Source organism: Echinops telfairi, unplaced genomic scaffold (assembly GCF_000313985.2).
Source record: "Echinops telfairi isolate 266 unplaced genomic scaffold, ASM31398v2 ScPeMD7_17;HRSCAF=63, whole genome shotgun sequence".
NCBI classification, from domain to species: Eukaryota; Metazoa; Chordata; class Mammalia; order Afrosoricida; family Tenrecidae; genus Echinops; species Echinops telfairi.
Window position 1 is genome coordinate 4,742,403 of NW_022103914.1, and position 21,178 is coordinate 4,763,580.

Below are 21,178 nucleotides of genomic sequence, written 5' to 3' on the forward strand. Positions count from 1 at the left end.
CAAAATAAGAAATGGAGAATTCCAGAAATAAACAATCATAAACTGCAAAGTATGCCCCCTTCGCAGTAGTGCGGTGAAATTACAAGCCATCCCTAGAACGTGAATCATTCCTTTGTCCAGTATTTCTACACTATATTTGCTACCACACTATCGCCGTGGTGTGTTTAGGTACCCTTATCTTACTTAATAACAGTTCTATTTCATTATTACTTATTATTATTAGTCTCTTAGTGCCTAGTCCATCATAGCCATGTATGTATAGAAAAAAATATAGTGCATGCATATATACAGGGTTTGGTACTATCCACAGTTTCAAGAGCCAACGAAGGTAAGGGGGAGGGGACTACTATAATTAAATTTTGTAAACCTGAGTCCAAGCCATCACATTAAGCTATGTATACACCTCACATGATAATATAGCTAGTCAACAACTGTCCTCCAGTGCTGATGGCACAGTGGAGAAAACGTTTTCCAACTCTCTTTTCTTTATAACACACCTAAAGTATTCTCTTCATTACTGCCAAGAGTGAAACAAGACACGAGTCTTTTAGATACAAAGCCATTATATCAACAAACTCTGGAATACAACAGAACCTACTCTCCATTTTCACAAAGTAAACCTTTTCTTATTTTCAACTTGATCAAGCAATTTTAACAATGAAGTTCAGTTGAATTTTTAAGAAAATGACAGTCTGATTTGATGCATAACAATGTTAGGAATAGATATCTCTCGGTTTTATCAATTAATGCTTATAGTTCAGCATCTCTTTCCTGAGTCAGAGTTAGCACTGAAGTTGCTGTCACTCAACTGTGTGTTTAAAACGAAAATGGTTGGAACAGTGCTTTTCTGATATTAAAGCCTGAACTTTTAAACTGTGATAATCAGTCTGTTAGGTCACAGGGTTTATTTCAATACACCAAATCAGTGTGCTAGTAAAGAAATCAAGGCAAAACCCCCAAAGTTCCAGGAGTTTCTTATTTCTTGCTATCTACTACTAATAATACCATTTTCTATTTGCATCCAGGTCTCTTATCCCACTTAAAACATATACCCACTATGGAATCTTTCTCTAGCAAGATCTCTATATTCACCATTATTCATGCTTTCAACTATTAATCATGAATTACTTCACACTAACTTCAAGCCTTTGTTACTAATGTCCTTTTTCTAGGCTAGAAAGAATACTGAAGTACAGGATTTCTCCCCCTTACATGAGGCCTTTTCTAAAGATCCCAACCTATAGAAATCTTCCACTCAAAAAGGTTTTTGTTAGGAAAGAAAACCAATTGACACAGAAACGGCATTTGACAAAATCCAACCCCCATTCCTGATAAAAACACTCAACCAACAGGAATAGAAGAGAAATTCCTCAACATAATAAAGGGCATATAGCCCAAGACCACATTGCACTCAATGGAGAGGGACAGAAAGAATTCCCCTTGGAATGGGAAGCCGACAAGGACGCGCTCATCACCACTCCGATTCAGTACTGTGTGGGGAGTCTTAGCCAGAGCTATCAGGCAAGAAAGGGAAATTAAAGGGACCCAAGTATTCTGAAAAATGAGGAGGATGAGGCTCTCTCTACTCCAGTGAATATTTAAAGTCTGGGTACCAAATACTGCACTGATTTTTAGTTTCAACTTAAACTTGCAAAATAGCGATTGGTAGTCTCTTCTATAGGTCTTAACCTTGTCCTGACTACTAATATTGAGCTTCTATCAACCCCCTTTTCTCAATTGTAGTAGATTTGATTTTTGTGTACTCCATCCGCTGACATCCACCTGGATAATCACTATTGTTGTTGAATAATGTTTCTTAATGGAAAAAAAGATTTAATCTATGAAACCCAAAGGGGCAGTTCTGTTTTGACCTACAGGGTCCCTATGATTTGAAATGGACTTGATGGTGGTGGGTTTTGAAATACCCTGTAAACCAGCGGTCCTCAACCTGTGAGTTGTAACCCCTTTGGGGGTCGAAGGACCCTTTCACAGGGGTGCCTGATTCATAACAGTATCAAAATGACAGTTATGAAATAGCAATTAAAATATTTTTATGGTTTTGGGGTGGGGTCACCACAACACGAGGAACTGTATTAAAGGGTGGTGGCATTAAGAAGGTTGAGAACCACTGATTAAAATCGTCAAAGTAGTAAAACTCTCTATTTGCAAATAATTCTATACATAGAAAATCCCAAAGGCTCAGTTAGAAAATGACTGGAACTAATCGAAAGATACAGTCATGTTGCAGGGTACAAGATCACCATGAAAGAGCAAGTAGGATCCCATCTTACTAACCAAGAGAGCTCTGAAAAGAAAGTCAGGAAAACAATACCAATTGCAATAGCCACTCAAAGATGAGCTCAAGCTAACCAGAGGAACAAAAGCCCTGTACAAGGAACATTACAAAACATTACTACAAACAAACAAACAAAACAAGAGACTTACAAATGTTCGTGGGTAGAAAGACGACCTGTGAAAATGTCAATACTACCCAAAGTGATCTACAGATACAATGTAATCCTGATCCAGATTCCAGCCTCATTCATTAAAGAGAAAGAAAAACCAATCAATTTTATAAAAAGGAATGAGACCCCAGGCAAGCAAAGAACAGCTGAAGAACAAAGTAGGAGGCCTCTCATTTCCCAATCTCAAAACCTACTATACAGCCAGCCACGTTAGTGAAAACAGTTTGGCAAGTACACAGACCATTGGAACATAACTGAGACACCAGAAGTAAGTTTATCCTCTTACAGACAACTGACCTCTGACACAGGGCCCAACCACACGAAATGGGGAAGAGACAGTCTTTAAAAAGCGGTACTGGCAAAACTGGACTTCCATGTGCAGAAGACTGAAACAGAATCCATAGTTTACTCCATTTACAAAAACGAACTCAAGAGGGATCAAGAACCTAAATGTAAGATCTAGTATGGCAAAGATGATCAATGGAAAGTAGAGACAAACTTAAGAGCCTTAATACGTGGCATAAATAAACTATCAAACATAATGCTAAAACATACAGAAGACAAAATAGATGATCAGGACCTCCTAGAATTTAAGACACTTGGGCACAGCAAAAGACTTCATCCAAAAGAGTAAAAAGAGAACCCACAGATCAGGGTGGGGTGGGTGATGGGTGTGAATTGGCAATGACATATCAGACAAGGGGCTAATCTCCTTAACAGGACACTTCAAAATAGCAGACAAATAACCCAATAAAAATGGACAGAGGTACATGAACAGACACTTCATCAAAGAAGCCGTTCAGATGATCAACAAATATACTAAGAAATGCTCTCAATCACTAGCCATTCAGAGCTACAAATCAAAACAGCAGTATTGATAGCAAAGTACAAACAGTAAACAAATGCTGGCAAGGTGTGGTGAGATTGGAACTCTCATCTATGGCTGGTGGGATTGTAAACTAAACGGTACAACTACTCTGGAAAGCTGTCTGGTGCTTCCTAGAAAGTTGTGAACAGAAATACCCAGCAATTCCTCTACTTGGTATATATCCTAAAGAAATAAGAGCCAGGTACAAATAGATATCTGCATACCTATGTTCATCTCAGACCAGTCACAATAGGAAAACGACAGAAACAACCTAAATGCCTACGGGTGGAAAATGGATAAATAAATGTTACTACATATATGCAATTGTTGGTAATACTACACAGAACTCATGATGACAAGGATTCTGCAAGGCCCTTCCTAACACGGATTAACCTGGAGAAGCCGCAGGGTGGCAGGTGGACAGGTGTTAACAATGGTATTAAAATGAATGAAGGGCAAGATGACACAACAGCAAGGAGGCTGGTTAAAAAAAGATCACGGCAGGACAAGACGTTGGAAGGTTTACAGTGTTAAAGGGAACGAGAGGCAAGTGCCAGTACATAAACAATTCTGCAGTAATGGTGATCTAAGAGTAGAAAGTTAGACAGACATGCAGGCTGAAAGTGTGTGAGGAGGGAGTGGCAGTACGTCCGCCAATTGGCTGCAATGTGCATCTTTTTGCTGCAAATATATACATCAATGTGGTAAAGCATACAGGAGGCCAAGTTATGAATATGTCTCAGACATAACTAAATTTTTTTAAATAATCATTTTATTAGGGGCTCATACAACTCATCACAATCCGTACATACATCATTTGTGTCCGCCACATTAGTACATGTGTTGACTTCATCATTCTCACAACACCTGCTTTCCACTTCAGCCCTTGGTGTCAGTTCCTCATTTTCCCCTCCCTCTCCACTCCCTCCTCCCCCGAACCCTTGATATTTTATAAATTAGTATTTTGTCATATCTTACACCATCCGACATCTCCCTCACCCACTTCTCCACTGTCTGTCCCCCAGGGAGGAGGTTATATGTAGACCTGTCATCTGTTCCCCCTTTCTCCCTCACCCTCCCTCCACCCTCCCACTATCACCACTCTCTCCACTGGTCCTGGGGGGGTTCATCTGTCATGGATTCACTGTATTTCCAGTTCTTATCTGTGCCAGTGTACATCCTCCGGTACAGCCGGATATGTAAGGTAGAATTGGGATCATGGTAGTGGGGGGAGGAAGCATTTAAGAACTAGAGGAAAATTGTATATTTCATTGTTGCTACACTGCACTCTGATTGGCTCATCTCCTCCCCGACTTTTTTTTTTTTAACACTCATATTTTTGTATTATTTCTAAATGTCAGAGTTCTCAGTCACACTTGCAAGCACTTTTAAACAAGTCCTTGGCAACCTCCAAATTATTCTTGGTGACCTTGATATCCCTGTGGCCATATTCTTGAGACCACAGGGCATATAAAAATAATCACCTTACAACTAAACTTTTAGAGGGAATGAGTTGCTAGGTCTCAGGGATCTGGACCACAGTCCACCAGCGTAACAGTTTACAAAGAATGTTCTGCCTCCGACTTGCTCAGCAGCAACGGGGCGCTGAAATGGCTGTGAGCAGTCATCCGAGGTGCAGCCACTGGTCTTTCCCAGCCAGGGGAACGCAGAGTGAGGAAAACTGAAGGTACCTGGAAACAACTGGTCCCGTGGACCACACAAACACCAGTCTCCACAACAGTAAGACCAGAAGAACTGGAACCACTTGCAGCTCAGTGGTGCCTGGGGTCCTTGATAGAGCGGGGAAACCAAGTGGAACAAAACTCAAGTCAGACCAGGAGACCAGGCTTAATGGTCATAAAAAGTCAAAGGGGGGGTCCCCTCAGTTGAGAACCCTTAATCACCTTTCATGTCTGGAATTTAAACCCAACCCCGTGGTGAAATGAAAAACAAACAAACAAACGAGAAAACCAATCACGTGAGACCCAAAGAACAGCACTTGCCCAATGTCAAAGTTCAGAGAGTTAGGAAAGGAGGAGGCAGAGAATCAGGTGCCAAAGGAGAGAGAATGGTGATGGTACATCCAGGGGATTGCAGTGGAGGAGTTGAAAGAAAACATATACGTGGATGGTTGGGTATAAAACTGATGATCTGCTTTGTAAACTTTCAATTAATAATAAAACTTCTTTAAAAGGGATCTTTAAAAAAAAAAAAAGAGTCTGTTAAGATTCTATTTTTCCCTTCAAAGTGGGGCTTTTTTCACTGATATATACTAAAACCTTTTGCATTTATGTACTATGAGTAGTGTCATTTCGGCTACTATTTTCCGGGGGCAGGTAGAAACTAATATCATGGGTTCCTATCATGTATTAAATATGCCCTATAGTAAGTGGCTTTATCAACACAGTATTTTTCATTTATTCCTCACAATGAAATAAAAAATTAGCTGAGATAGCAAAAAACTAAGCTATGAAAAGTTAAAAGATGGAGGCAGAAAAAGCGTGGTATATGAGAGTGCAAAGGTGAAGAATATACTTGGAAAATTTTATTTCCCCACGCCAACAAACAGGTAGTAATGTTGGCCCATAAGGCTTACTACTACTTCCTGTGTCATGATTTTTGCATCTATAAAAAAGCCCCTCAGGGGAATGACATTTCAGGTAAGATTTTTCTTTCTTTTAACTTTTATTATGAATTTTAAAACACCCAACTGCTGTTAATTCTGACTCATAGTGACCTTCCAGGACAGAGTAGAACTGCTCCTGTGGGTTTCCAATGTTATAAATCTTCATGGGAGCAGAAAGCTTCATCTCTAGCCCTTGGAGCAGCTGGTGGGTTTGAACCACTGACCTTGAAGTCAAGGCTCCTTTATTGTGAATTAGGCAAGGGCTTACTGAGCAGATTCTACTTTTACAGTTAACAACACACACACATTCAGATTCAATGCATCCATTGCAATCCCCTTCGTGGACGTGTCCCACTTCCTCCCTGTGCTTCCTTCCTGTTTCCATTCTTCCTGCAGCTCTCTGAACTTCGTCCTGGGTTAATGCCCTGCTGATCTTCAATGGTTCATTATTCTTTCCAGGAAGTGATCTCAGCGCTAGACCTCAGGGTAAGGGCTGTGATCTTGGGGGCTGTACTAGACTCTCTCCCACCAGCAAACCTGGTCTCTTGTATTATTTTGAGTTCTGTTCCACAGTTTTCTCCCCTCTCAGATAAGACTTCTTGCAGAACAGCACCAGGCAAACTTATTCCCTAACGGCAGCATTAGACGCCATTTTTGCAACAATGACCAACTATTGTTCTTTTTCCTAGCCACATTGGGTTTTTTTATATGGGTTCCAAATTTTTAAGTATTTCCAAAATTATTTTTTCAAAACACCTCTAGCTATTAAAATAAGTTTTGACAGAATACATTATGTCTACAATTTTTTCAAGGTATAGAACAGATATTAATTTTCTCAGGTAAGATTTAAAACAAATATTGAATGTGGAAAAATATTTGTTTAAATTTAACTAATCCTTGACCATCTTTATCTTAACCCTCCCAGTCAGGCCTAGTCAGTCAAAAGCTGTCAGGGAAAGGGAAGGAGAAAGGGTTGCAATAAATGAAAAATTAATTAGTACAGTTTAGAAGATGTAGCACAGCATAGTGGTTAAGAGCAATTTTAAATTTCTTTTAAAATAATCACTTTTCTTTTATATCAAATTTTTGTATGCATCAATCATATAGGTAACATTTCTTTCTTTTTTTTAAGATCATTTTATGGGGGCTCTTACAACATCAATTATATCAAGCATATCTGTACGTATGTTGCCATCATTATTTTCTAAACATTTATATTCTATTTGAGCCCTTGGTATCAGCTCCTCTTTATATCCTCCTTACCCTCGCTCCCACCCTCATGACCCCTTGATAAATTATAAATTATTATTAATTTCATATCTTATACCAACCAAGAGCAATTATTTTGCTGTAGTCATGAATGAGTTTGAATCTAAGATCCGTCACTTTTTATTAGGTGATTGAATATAAACGGGAAAATCCTAGGTTCAACGGCAATGGCTCAGATGAGGAAAGATTCCCCTAATGCTGCCATTTCAAGGCTTGCTGAGAAGCAGAATTATTGTAGCACACGGTAATATAAGTTTGAATGCTGGCGGGGCTGACGGCAGCAAGCCCACAATTCTCAGGTTTTCCAGACTAGAGGACACTTTAGTCAGCCAAGGCTACCTTGTCTAATATTTCTTTTGAGAATAATCCAAAGTAAAAGCAATCTTGACGAGACTCAAGTCATCATTATTACACAGCAACAAACCCAGAGGGCTCATGGTTTAACTTACCATCTATACTCGTGTAAAAGCTGAGTTTTTCAGCACATTTTAATGCAGTTTTTGTGGTAAAAGTAGGTGCCTTGGCTAGTTTTGGAGTCGGCTTATAAGTAAGTTATTAACTTCCTTAAGCTTCGGCTTTCTCGTTTATAAAATGAGGGTTAAGTAGTCTGCTTCAATGAAATGTCCTGAAAATTAAGTAAGTTGTTATTATATATACAATGCTATTTCTGATACATAGTAGCTACGTGGTAATTACTAATGATTATTTTTTACATAGGAACTAAGTGCCATCCTTTGAATTTTCTAGAACTAGATGTGTGAAGTAAATCTTACAGAAATTGGACATAGCACAGTAGTGGTTCGCTGGTGGAGTCAAATAGCGCTTTACCTCTAGAAGGCAGATTTCTAATGGTGCAGGTTTTCATTTGTTTGTAAAATCACATAATTCATGCAAATAGCTTAATCATCTTTGTCCATATAACATGGGTGGGGGCACTAATTCTATATTACTTCTTACAGAAGTTAGAACACTACAGGGCTTAGCCCAATGTGGTTATCTGTCCTGAAATAAAATGTCATTCACATTATAAAACCTTTAGAAATAAATTATATTTTGATAACTTAAGAAAATATGATAATTTCGTATAGTTTAAGCTTTGCATTATATTTTACATCTGAGCAAGTAACTATAAACATTCAGTAATTTGTCATACTTTTTATTGAATGCCTCCCTCTACCTTCAGGATCCCACACATATCCCTCTACGGGTGGGGCTGGGTGGGGAAGAAGAGAGAAGGATTGGTGGGGGTGGGGAGCAGGGGTGGGGGAGTGAGCAACTTTCCTTTCAGCTCACTAGTAAGAGGGCCAGGATGGCTAGTAGGCAACTAGCAATTGGTGAACTATCGCAGCTCTTTCAAATTGTTACCATTGGAGATGGGCTGTTATTCTTAAATAGGTTTTTGGTCTTAGGTTAGCTTATCATTCAAAATATAGGCAATTTTTGTGACTTGACAGTCTCTCTGAGGTGATTTTGTCTCTTTTTTCTAATCCATTATTCCGCTTGGCAGTAAACCTAGGAGAACAGTGATTTTGAAGTTCACAGCTATACAGGTAAAACCCTAGGGAGAGGGAGTGCTTGCCATGTAGTATCTGTTTACTATCTGTCGGTTAAACAAAAATCATTTGTATTGACATTAGAACTTAACTGGCTACTGGGGTACAGTAGGGAGTTTTTATTCAAAGACTGGATTAACATCAAATCATCTGAAAACACCCAACTAAAAAGTAATTATGTTGTTGCTTTGTTTTCTTTTGTTGCTTTGTTTGTCTGTCTTGTTTTGTGCATATTATTATCTCGGCAGGTCTATCTGGATAAGATAGGCGGGATAAACAATCTAGAGGAGAAAACAGGACCGATGGTTCTGGGGGGGGCATGGGAGAGGGGGAGGTGGTGGAAAGGAAGTGGTGTTAACAAACCCAGGGACAAAGGAACAAGTGATCCAAAATCGGTGGTGAAGAAGGTATAGGAAGCCTGGTAGGGCTTGATCAAGGGCAATGTAACCGAGAGGAATTATTAAAACCCAAATGAAGACTAAGCATGATGGTGGGACAAGAGGAAAGTCAACGGAAATAGAGGAAAGAACTAGGAGGCAAAGGGCATTTATAGAGGTCTAAATACAAGCATATACATATGTAATTTATATATGATGATGGAGAAGTCAACCTATGTGCATGTATCTATAGGTGTAGTATTACGGTAGCAGATGGACATTGGGCCTCTACTTAAGCACCCCCTCAATGCAAGAACACTTTGTTCTAGTAAACTGACATTCCATGATGCTCACCTTCCTGGCACGATCGCTGAAGACAATGTGGGTGTATAAGCAAATGTGGTGAAAAAAGTTGATGGAGCCCAGCTATCAAAAGATATAACATCTGAGATCTTAAAGGCTTGAAGATAAACAAGCGGCCATCCAGCTCAGAAGCAATAAAGCCCACATGGAAGAAGCACACCAGCCTGTGTGATCACGAGGTGTCAATGGGATCAGGTATCAGGCATCAAAGAACAAAAAAATCTTATCATTGTGAATGAGGGAGAGTGCGGAGCGGGGACCCAAAGCCCATCTGTAAGCAAATGGACATCCCCTTACCGAGTCGCACGGAGGAGATGAGCCAGTCAGGATACAGTATAGGAACGATGAAACATACAACTTTCCTCTAGTTCTTAAATGCTTCCTCCCCACCACTATCATGATCCCAAACCTACCTTACAAATCCGGCTAGATGAGAGGATGTACACTGGTACAGATAGGAAGTGGAAACACAGGGAATCCAGGACAGATGAACCACTCAGTGGTGAGATCAGTGAGAGTGGTGATACTGGGAGGGTGGAGGGAAGGTGGGGTAGAAAGGGGAACCAATTACAAGAATCTACATATAACCCCCTCCCTGGGGGACAGACAACAGAAAAGTGGGTGAAGGGAGACATCAGACAGTGTAAGACATGACAGAATAATAATAATTTATACATTATCAAGGGTTCATGAGAAATGGGGGGAGCGGGGAATGAGGGGAAAAATGAGGAGCTGATACCAAAGGCTCAAGTAGAAAGCAAATGTTTTGAGGATAGTGGCAACAAATGTACAAATATTTTTTTTGTACATGGATGGATGTATGGATTGTGGTAAGAGGTGTATGAGCCCCCAATAAAATCATTTAAAAAAAAATAAAGAAAATAACTCAAACTCTAAAAAAAAACACAAAACAAAACAAAAAAAGTAATTGTGACCTCAATTTCCAGAACTATGGGGGATTAAACCTCCTGAATGACCCACCCCTCTCAATTAAAACAACTAAAATGATTAACTGAAAAGAAAAAAATTAATGTACTGTTGAGCTGGCATAAGAGTAAAGGATTCACAAATTATTAAAAAAAAGCAAAACCAGGAACTCTAGGATTAGGCAAAATTTTGAACCTGCATGATCTCCCCAATTGTGCTAACCCATTGCATTTCAGGGCAAAAGGGACTATGCAGATGTAATAGGATGTTATCTTCACATGGGGAGAATAGATCTTAAAAGCAGAAGAGGAGACATGAGAGTATGTGAGAATATTTGGCAGACTGAGGAGGATTTGGCCGGTCACTACTGGCTTAATTAAAGATGGAGGGCGGCTGTCAGGCCAAGAATATAAACAGCTCCTAGAAGTGAAGAATAACAAGCAGCTGACAGCACACTTGGTAACAGAGACCTCAGTCCGACGTGGAACTAAATTTTATCAATAACCTGGGAGGAAATTCTCCTCCAAGAGTTTCCAGATAAGATTACAGACCAAAATAAAAATAAAATAAAATAAAATAAGTTAAGCTAACAATTAAAAAAAAAAAAAGATTACAGACCAGCTGACTTTGTGAAACCCTAAAAACCCAGTCAATATGGTCCAAACTTCTTACCTAAAAAACTAGGATATAGAATCAATGAGTGTTGTGTTCAGCCGCAAAGTAAGTGGTAATTTGTTGAGAAAGTAATAGAAAAGTAATGAATGCATGAGGTAACTGAGAGAAAAGCTGGCTTTGAGGATTTCTGCCGAATCCTAGAGATCTTGAGCTTCACCTATAATGGGTACAGGAGGTGAGTAGGATAAGAGTCTAAGCAAGGTGGAGACACAGAATAAGATGTCCCTACATTCAAAGAACCGCAAAGGAACAGACCCTTGGAGCAAGGGCACACGGCCACTAAACAGTCAATCTTAGTACAGTTTCACAGCAGAGCAGATGTTAACTCAATCCCCGTGAACTAACAGATCAAACTAGCATGCAACAAGTGATGAAGCTTCATTCTTTGACTATCTTCCCATATTTCTTCTATCTAAACATATCTCTCAGTTGTCGATTTACGGTAATTCTAATATTGTCTAAAATATATGCAAACCATTGTGTGAAAACGCCTACTCAGTAAATTTACTGCCATTAAGCATAAGCCTGCTGCTTTAAGACTTCATAGAAACAAACGAAGCCAAGAATTCAAGGCTGGAATTTTAGCAACTATTGTGATACAGTTCATGGCAAGAAGCCTTTGGAATTCAAGAACTGAGGCAGTGGCTTTAAATGGTCAAGCTATTTTTGGATTAGTCCTGGGAGGCAGTCGAGTTAGTGGAAAGATCACCAGGACGGAAACACCATCTCTGTATCTCTCTATTACCACAGTCAAAAATTTAAGTTAAATAAAAAGCCAGTACACTTGAAATTTACTTATCCCTTTTATGTAGGAATCCAGACACATCACCAAAAATATCACTGTTACTAAGTAAATTCAAATAAATTAATTATAGAGGTAATGGCTTAACTTAGGTCCAATTTTAGAGTCCATATATCACTTTACCTTTTTTTTTAAATGGCAAGAGTACAAAAACAAAAATAAGCAAAAAAAAAGTACAAAAGCATATTGCTCTAACCATACAGCATCTGAAACACTTAGCATCTAATGAAATGTTTAGTGAAGAGTAAACACAGATCTGCACAAAACCAACATTATTTCTTGCTCTTGCCAGGGAATTTTTAGACAGAAACAAACAAACAAAAAATGCTCCCCCCTCCAGCCCCATACCTGTTTAGATGTGTAAACCTTCTCATATCTTCTGATTTCTGAAACTCCCTAGCGGGCACTGGCTTAATTGGGGAACCCTAGGCCAAAATAGGAAAAATAATTCATTAATATGTTTCCAGAACACTACACTTGCACGGTTCACATTCAACCTGGAATTTAGGGATATGTAGTGGGGCATAAGGAGTTACATATTAGGCTGCTAACTCCAAGGTAAGTAGTTCAAACCCATCAGCTGCTCCTTGGGAAAAAGATGAGATGAGGCTTATAATGCTTATTATAAAGAGTATTAAAGGCTACACAAATGCCTTGATAAACATAAGAATATTCAAAATCCACAAGCCTTTAAAAAATAAAATGGATTCCTTGTCACTGTATTATGCCGATTACAGCGACCACATAGAGACATATTGACTGGGTGCTAAGACTTGGAAAAGAGGTTCCTTCCAGGACAGCCTTTGCTCCCACCCTCCGTCCCTGACAGCTGGTCAGCCTCTCTCACAGGGTTCACTGCACACTTCACATATCCTTACCTCGACAAATTATTTATCTGAGACATACAGGTAGTTCTAGCAATGTTTGGTAGAATGTCAAGAAACAACAAACAGTAATTTCCATTTATTGTAAAATAGTATTAATTTAAAAAATTCTGGAAAATTTACTTATACACTAAAGGTTTTTTTGTCATTTTAAGGAAGGATTACTTGGCAAAATTCAACTGGCTAAAGTAATATGGATCACATACTGTAAAAAAAAGCCCTCCAGATTAAAGGTGAGGACTGAGAGGCTAACACAGAATAGATATTTTTTCAAATAACCTATAGATCTAACACAATCTTATTTTAATACTAAAAATAATCAGTAAAGGGGCATTCTTTAAGGAAAACAACATGGCCTAAAAAGTAAAATGCAAAACTATGTCTAGTGAACTTCCAAGAAAAGGAGTACCACACATCTTGACCGTCATCTTTGTTGTTACTCCAAAACTGACTGCTGAAATGTCTGAGCACGGAATCACTTAAAATAAGTTACAATTCTTGAACCCCCAAATATAAGCAAAAATTTATTCTAGGATAAATCCCTGAGTAGAGCAAACAGTTAAGTGCTAGACTAGTTTTAACAAGAAGATTGAAGGTTTGAACCCACTCAGAGGCCCTTTGGGATACAAAACTGGTGACAGGAGAAGGCCCTGTGAAGCAGTTCTGCCCTGCTCTGCTCTGCATACACAAGGTCACCATGGGCTGGAATGGGCTGGAATACAATGGGTTTACGTTACATCAGTAACTTACCAACCTGGTTCTATAATTTTTAATTTAAAATAATCACAAAAAGGTACATGGAACTCCCAATACAAAATGATTGTAATACTGCTCTAATTTAGAAAATGAGCTACACCCTAATGTGGAAGAGGGTGGTCTGTATATATGAAAAATAGTATAATTAAACTTAAATAAGAACTGAATGTTTAAACTCTCATATAAGTTAATTTTTAAGAAACCGGTTGTAAATCTACCTAAAATAATACGGCTTCACTTTATCTTAAGAACATTTCCATTGATAATAAGAAGCTAGAATTAAAAAACACAGTTATAAAATAACCAAGGCAATGAATGGATTAAACAGTCCTGTGATTTTCAACCAATAGTATGAGTTTTCACTTCTTAGAAATATCACATCTTTCCAGCTAAATTAACCATAAAATGATAAAGAAAAAGACCATAAGAAAACAGAGAAGAGAAGGAGGAAAGAAAAGGATTCCTTTTCAAGACTGTAATCTATCATTATTAATTTTATTGCAAATTAGCTGCCCTCTGCTCTAGCAGGGCTGCTCATAGCTGGAACCATAAGTAACTTCACCTGGTACACTGCCATCTTGGAGCTGCAAGACATTGATTTACATAATTTTATCCAGCTTTAAATATTAAAGTATTTTCCAAACAACACATAACCATGTTCAAAGCTTTCAGATAAGAATGTCAAAGCTTTCTTTTCCCTTCTAGGCTGATACTGTCACTGTACGACATATCCCATTTGGAGTCGTCATTCTCTATTTCTGAGAGGCTAACTACACATTGGTCTTTGAGAAGGCCCCGAGTGTTTCTCAAATAAGCCCTGCAGCTTGGAGCCTGTGGCCAACTCCAGACATCAACATCGCACACACACTGAGAGGAGTCATTTTATTCTGGTGACTAGACAATATTCAAGAATGTGATTTTTACTTTCAACCCATGGGGAATTGGCAGACATTCTGAAGTGGGCTGAATGCTCATTTGTTTTCTGAGCTATCAATGCTCCAGTATCAGAGACACCCAAGAATTTTAATGGCAAACAATTTATAATCTGTGAGATTTTGCACAAAAGCGCTAATATAATAAATGCAGCACACAAATTCTACTCTTAGGTTGGAATGCTGTCCAAACGCCAGCTTTTTGAGTCGATTTTCAATTATTGATCCAAGTAGGATTTTCCAGTTTTTAACAATTTACGGTAATAAAAGTAACAATAGCCCTATTTCTTTGTTGTTTTTTAGTGGCCTTAGGTTATTCTTTGTATTCCTTTTATTTTTCAAAATCCTGATTATATGCCTCCTTGTTTAACCACAAACTTAAAGTAAATGCCATGTAAGACTACTGCCAGATTATCTGAGTAGAACTGTAAAACTTAGGAAAATGAACATAATAAGATAATTAGACCTGGCTGACAGAAACCAAGTATGTGTTGGCTTGGGGATAGCAATATCTCGGAGCGCAAAGGTGTGTACTACTACCTCATGAGAGATTCGCCGGTGTTCAATATATGCCACAAACTGAGAACTGAGGCTGTCTGAGCCCAGGACCTTGGGCTGCCTCACCTCGTCCTCCTCTTCCTCTGCAGCACAGCTGTCGATGTAGTCAATCTGCTCCAGGTCGTGGTCCACTGTACACACCAGACACACACACAAACACCAGAAAGAGCATTCTGAGTAGAAAGTCAAGAGAAGACATTTATTTAAATTGCACTGTCTTCTAATGTTCCTCCCAACATTTTTCACTTGCAAATTGTGAGAAATGAGAAGGTTAAAAATGCTGCAGTCTTTATTACTTAATTTATGGGCATTTGCAAAGATACCAATTTGAAAAATATTAACCTGAATTGGAATCGGGATCTCTAACTTTTTCCCCTTTTCAATAGCTCCTTACTGTTTTAAACAAAGGAATTTGAGTTTGTGAGACAAAATGAAGATTAATTTGTAGATATCAAAAAGTGCACCTACTTTTAGGACTTCCTTTTTTACATTTTAGGTTTGGGCCTAACTTCAGAGTTGGAAGACAAAAAAACCTCACAAGGTCAACTCAAAAGAAAGAAGCTAGGAAAAAACAAAACTTCAAAGAAAACTAGTCTGGGAAAGAAACCGACCTGGATGACTATTTCTTTTCTTATAACTTTTGCCAATTATATTTTTTTCTGTTTTCTTCTTTAAAAAAAATCAATCATTTTATTGGGGGGGGGGCTCTTACAAATCTTGTAATAATCCATCATTCAATAGTGTTAAGCACACTTGTACATATGCTGCCACCAACACTTTCAAAACAATTTCTTCTACTTAAACCCTTGGTATTAGCACCCCCTTTTTCCCCCCTCCCTCCCCCACCCTCGTGAATCCTTGGTCAATTATATATTATTATTGTCACTTCTTTTTAAAGCAGCTTTATTTTTTTTTACTCTAGATTTAGCATATTTTGGATTATTTTAAGATATGTAAAATGGATTGAACTTGATTAACAGTATATCAAAGGTATGATGTATGTCTCTGATAATCATAGAATCATAAAAATATCACTTTCAAATTCAATATGGATTTGAAATGTGTAACTATGCATCCATTTATTATAAATTTACTGCAAAAGTTTTAATCTCTAGAATAGTCAAAGATAGTAATAGGTACATTCCTAAAAGGCACAAGCTAAATAGCTGGAAATTAAAAAGTTAAAATCAAAAGTATCTTAGTAATATTGAAAGAAAAGCTTTATAGATTTTTGTAAATAATAGACTCATTAAGAAACAATAATCAAGAGGCACATTTATCCTTAAGATGCTTATTCTGTTTGAGGACTACTCTCCCACCTATATTTTGGCCTTTGCATGAGTTAAGATGCGAGCTTTCAGGTTACTTGACAGAATAAACTTCCGGTAACAGCCTTGATAGGGGCACGAAAAGCGTTTCTCCCAGTGTGGATCCGTACATGTGTGCACAAATTGAAGTCCAGGGAAACGCGCTTCCCACACCCTTCAAATGTGCACCGGTAGGGCTTTTCTCCAGTGTGCACCAGAAAGTGCCGCTTCAGTCTTGAACTCTCAGTGAAGCTTTCCCACATTCTGCACAGACATGGTCTCGGGGACCATGAACTAGGAGATGCTTTCTCAGGGAGGCCTTATCCTTAAACTTCCTTGGACATCCACCCCGAGGACAGGGGAGTGGATTTTGATCATCATATTCTGTATTTTTTTTCCGGCTTCTTTCTAGTAAATTCTGTCAGCTGTTTAGGATCAGATAAGTCAACACCAGGTATTCCCCCAGGGGGAAGCTTCTTGCCAGTCATGTACTCAGAATACACAAGTGAATTCTCTTCAGCTAACTGTTAAGAAAGGTTTGGTCTGGTCCTTTCTTTGGCGTATTCCAAAGAGCATTCGAGTGAGTTGCCTCCAAGAAGTGAATTTTCTCCAAGAAGCTGTTGAGCAAGGGTTTGTTCTGATTCTTGTTTCAGGTATTCCAAGGATTTACGAATCAAGTCTTCTTCGAGGATGGGTTCTGAAAACTCACCTCGTATTATGCATTCAATGTAACCCTCAGGGAAGGGCCCGTCAACTGCCTGCAGACCAGTGTCAGAGTGCACGCCGCCTTCATCACATAAGGCCCACACTGTATTAGCAGGCTCCTCCTCTGCCTGCAGCCCCGGAGCCACCCTGCACTTGGTTTGGCGTAGTCTCAACAAAGGCCCTATCACCTGGGCCCTTATGGCAACTTTTCCGAGTCTTTTCTTCATTTGCTGTTGCATGTTCTATCTGCTTCCTTCTCGAAGATTTACAACAGGAGCTAGCAATCAGGGTTGGTAGCAGCAATCTGGTTTGCAGCAAGCACCGGAGGGAAAGGGTCTCTTTCTGATTTCTTCACCATATACTCCAGCGCTTAGTGTCTGACTTTCTAAGTTAGATTCTTTGCATGTCTTCGAGCATTAGATCAGCCCTCACAGTATACAAGCCCACAGGGCCTTCTGACGTCTCCTACTCCTTCCCCAGATCTATTATTGTTATTTCATGTCTTACACTGTCCATTGTCTCCCTTCAATCACCTTTCTGTTATTCATTCCCCTCTTAAAAAACTAAGATCAGGGGAGGGAGGGGAAAAATGAGGACCTAATGTCGGGGGTTTAAATGGAGAGAAAATGTTTTGAGAAACGATGTACAAATGCGCTTTACACAATTGATGTGTGTATGGATTGGGATAACAGTTGTATGAGCCCCTAATAAACTGTTAAAAAAAAACAAAAACTAAGATCAGGAGATTTTTCCTATTTAGGAAATTACTTCCTAGAAGTCAGCATTGTGGACATTATGCAGCAGTTTGTGATCGGGAGGAATTTGAGGATTATTTTCTTTCTCAAAAATGTTTTGGGGTGAGAGGGGTCTTGGGGAGGAGATGAGGCAGTCAAGGTGCGATGTAGCAACCATGAAAAATACAATGTCCTCTAGTTCCTAAATGCTTCCTCCTCCTTCCCCCTCCCCCCTAATTATCTTGATCCAAATTCTACCTTGCTAGTCTGGCTAGACCAGAGGATGTACACTGGTACAGATGGGAACTGGAAACACAGGGAATCCAGGGCAGATGATCCCTTCAGGACCAGTGGTGTGAGTGGTGATACTGGGAGTGTAGAGGGAGAGTGAGTTGGAAAGGGGAAACCGATTACAAGGATCTACGTGTGACCTCCTCCCTGGGGGACAGACAACAGAAAAGTGGGTGAAGGGAGACGTCAGATAGGGCAAGATACGACAAAATAATAATTCATAAATTATAAGGATCTATATGTGACCTCATCCCTGGGGGACGGACAACAGAAAAGTGGGTGAAGGGAGAAGTCGGAGAGGGCAAGATATGACAAAATAATAATTTTTAAATTATCAAGGGTTCACAAGGGAGGGGGGAGCGGGGAGGGAGGGGAAAAAATGAGAACCTGATGCTGGAGGCTTAAGTGGAGAGCAAATGTTTTGAGAATGATGAGGGCCATGAATGTATAAAAGTGCTTTACACAATTGATGTATGTATGACTGTGATAAGAGTTGTATAAGACCTTAATAAAACGATTTAAAAAAAATGATCAAGGGCTCATGAGAGAGGGGGAGGGGGAGGGAGGGGAAAAAATGAGGACCTGATGCCAGGGGCTTAAGTGGACAGCAAATGTTTTGAGAACGATGAGGGCAATGAATGTACAAATGTGCTTTACACAACTGACATATGTATGGATTGTGATAAGAGTTGTATGAGCCCCTAATAAAATGATAAAAAAAAAAAAGAAAGAAATAGTTCACAATTAAAAAAATGCTTTAGGGTGAACAGATGATATAGTCCCATTATTTCATTGGATACATTTTGGAATTACCTACTGTTTTTGAATTTAAAAGTAACTATTTTAAAAAGCTAATTAAAATAGCAGGTAAAGCAGATGACGTGTTTCTAAGATGGTTTCTGCAGAGTTTTTACACCAGCGTTGTTTTATGATTTTCTACTGACGGAGCCCTGTGGGCGCTGTGTTAGGTGTTGGGCTGTAACTACAAAGACACTAGCTGCTCCCTAGAGACAGAGAAGGCCGTCAGTGCCCATCAAGATTTAGAGTTCTGGAAACCCAACAGAGGGTGTGGCAGGGGGTTTGGTTTGGTTTTCTGGGTGATCTTTCAGAAGAACATGATTTTTTTTTTTTTTGAGAAGCGACTGGGTGGATTCAAATCACCAGCCTCTCAGTAGCTTAGTGCTTAACTGTTTGCACATACAGTGGCTCCAGGATGTTCTATGAATGGTCTAAAGATGTAGTTGCTAAGAACTGTTAATGTGAAGAAATCTGTTTCTCAACCTGGTTTCCTAACTCAATTTTTATAAATAATTCCACAATTGTAATCCATATAAAATTCATGTTGAGGAATTAGAGGGTAACAGCTTTTTTAATGGAAAATTTATTAATCTATACCCACATCAGAAACCAGGTGTATAAATGTCCTTTTTCAATGTGCCACAACTTACAGGTTAAAAAATAAATAACAGTTAATATTATGACTATCTCTTAATATAACACCATTTAAATACTATAGAGACCATTACTGTCCAAGAGAACTAGAATGCAACTCACAAAAGTGGATCACATATAGGTGCCCAGTTATCAGAAAGAACAGTGTCTGGAGTCTTCTTAAAACAAGCAGGCATCTAAGTGCAGTATCAACTAAGTGCACGTGGAAGACATACCAGTTGGTGTGATCCAAGGGTTATAAGTAATAAAACCCAAATCCAAGGAAGGGAACAGTATCAGAGCTTAAATTCTGAACATCAGAGATAAAGTGGAAGCCCCAAATCCACTGTTTAACATGGGTTAAGCCTCTGATGAATCCCCTCTGGCCACAGTCCAGGAATGTGAACAGCCTTGCTAACAGACAGAGACCATCATAAATTTGATTATGGATGACTGTAGTTAGGTTAATTATTATTTGATCTCCCTTTTGACCAATTTTAAAAGTTGTTCCAATATTTAATATTTTTTACTTTCTTTTCAATTGAGGCTTTTGTTTTGTGATTTTGTTGCTGTTGTTTCATGTTTCTATTTTGTATGTTTCTCTGTGTATGAAATCCCGAATAAGTAAATCTACAGAGACACTGACTAGATTAAAAACTACCTGGCAGCATGGCAGGAGAGGTTTGGAGAAAAGGGGAGCTATTAACAGTGAGTAGAAGAAAGAAGAAAATGTTCTAAAACTGACTATAGTATTGACTGCACAACTCCTCTTAATATGACTGAACTAGTAAATTGTATGATATGGAAATTATATGTGAAAAACTATTAAAAATGAAGTGAATCGCAGATATAATTTTAATTTTTCTAGCGCTATATTTTAAAGAAGTTAAAAAAATGATAGTATTTTATCCAATATAGCTAAAATATTATTTCAACATATGAGGGCAGAGGGTGGCTTCAAAACATTTGTAGGAGAATGGAATTAAAGACAATGAAAAATTTCTACTTTCTGAAGCCCCTTCATATAAACAATCTAAAATGTTCATGAAACTTTGCATTCTACTTTTCATTAAAGTCTGTAGAATCTGGTGTGTATTTAACACTTACCAGCACATTGACATTTGCAAAAGCCACTTTCAAATGCTCAATAGTGAACAGAACTCACCTAGACATTATTTTAAGTTTGAAAAAAACTAATAAGACAGGGCTCTCATATCAAAGAAAAATTTTAAAGGTTACTGATAGGTGAATAAAACAGTAAGGTCCGGAGGAAAGAGGAATATGAGACGGTACGGTTAAAAACAATGAATCACTTAATTGAAATCATCATTCAGAGAGAAAAACTCTTCTTAGATAATGTATTTTTCAATATCCTACACATTTCTAGAAAATCAAAAACATTTCTCCCATATAACTGGCCCCCCAAGTGTAATCATTAGGATTAGGCAATTCAAACTAGTGCAAGGAATGCTAATAACATCGAGTATGCCTTAGGAGCACAGGCAGAAAGACCTGTTAATAAACTATAAAAATTACAAATTATAAAAACTAGGATAAGAAAAATTGGGTTTCAAATACTGTAGAGAGCATAACTTAAGCTGAAAGAAAAGGTGGATAAGAAATACACTGAATTCCTGAGAGGTCAAATTAATGAA

The 21,178-nt window shown here is 38.6% G+C and overlaps 1 protein-coding gene and 1 pseudogene across 1 annotated transcript in view; both read right to left on the minus strand.

Moving 5' to 3' along the window:
- LRCH3 (leucine rich repeats and calponin homology domain containing 3) overlaps positions 1-21,178 on the minus strand; it is a 90,605-nt gene that overhangs the window by 25,879 nt on the left and 43,548 nt on the right. Inside the window, exons 9-10 of the mRNA XM_045287523.1 lie at positions 15,038-15,186; positions 12,274-12,350 (exon numbers count right to left, since the gene is read on the minus strand). Of these exons, the coding sequence (XP_045143458.1) occupies positions 12,274-12,350; positions 15,038-15,186 (226 nt within the window). The remainder of the gene's footprint in view (positions 1-12,273; positions 12,351-15,037; positions 15,187-21,178) is intronic.
- Positions 16,375-17,306, minus strand: LOC105979500 (annotated as a pseudogene).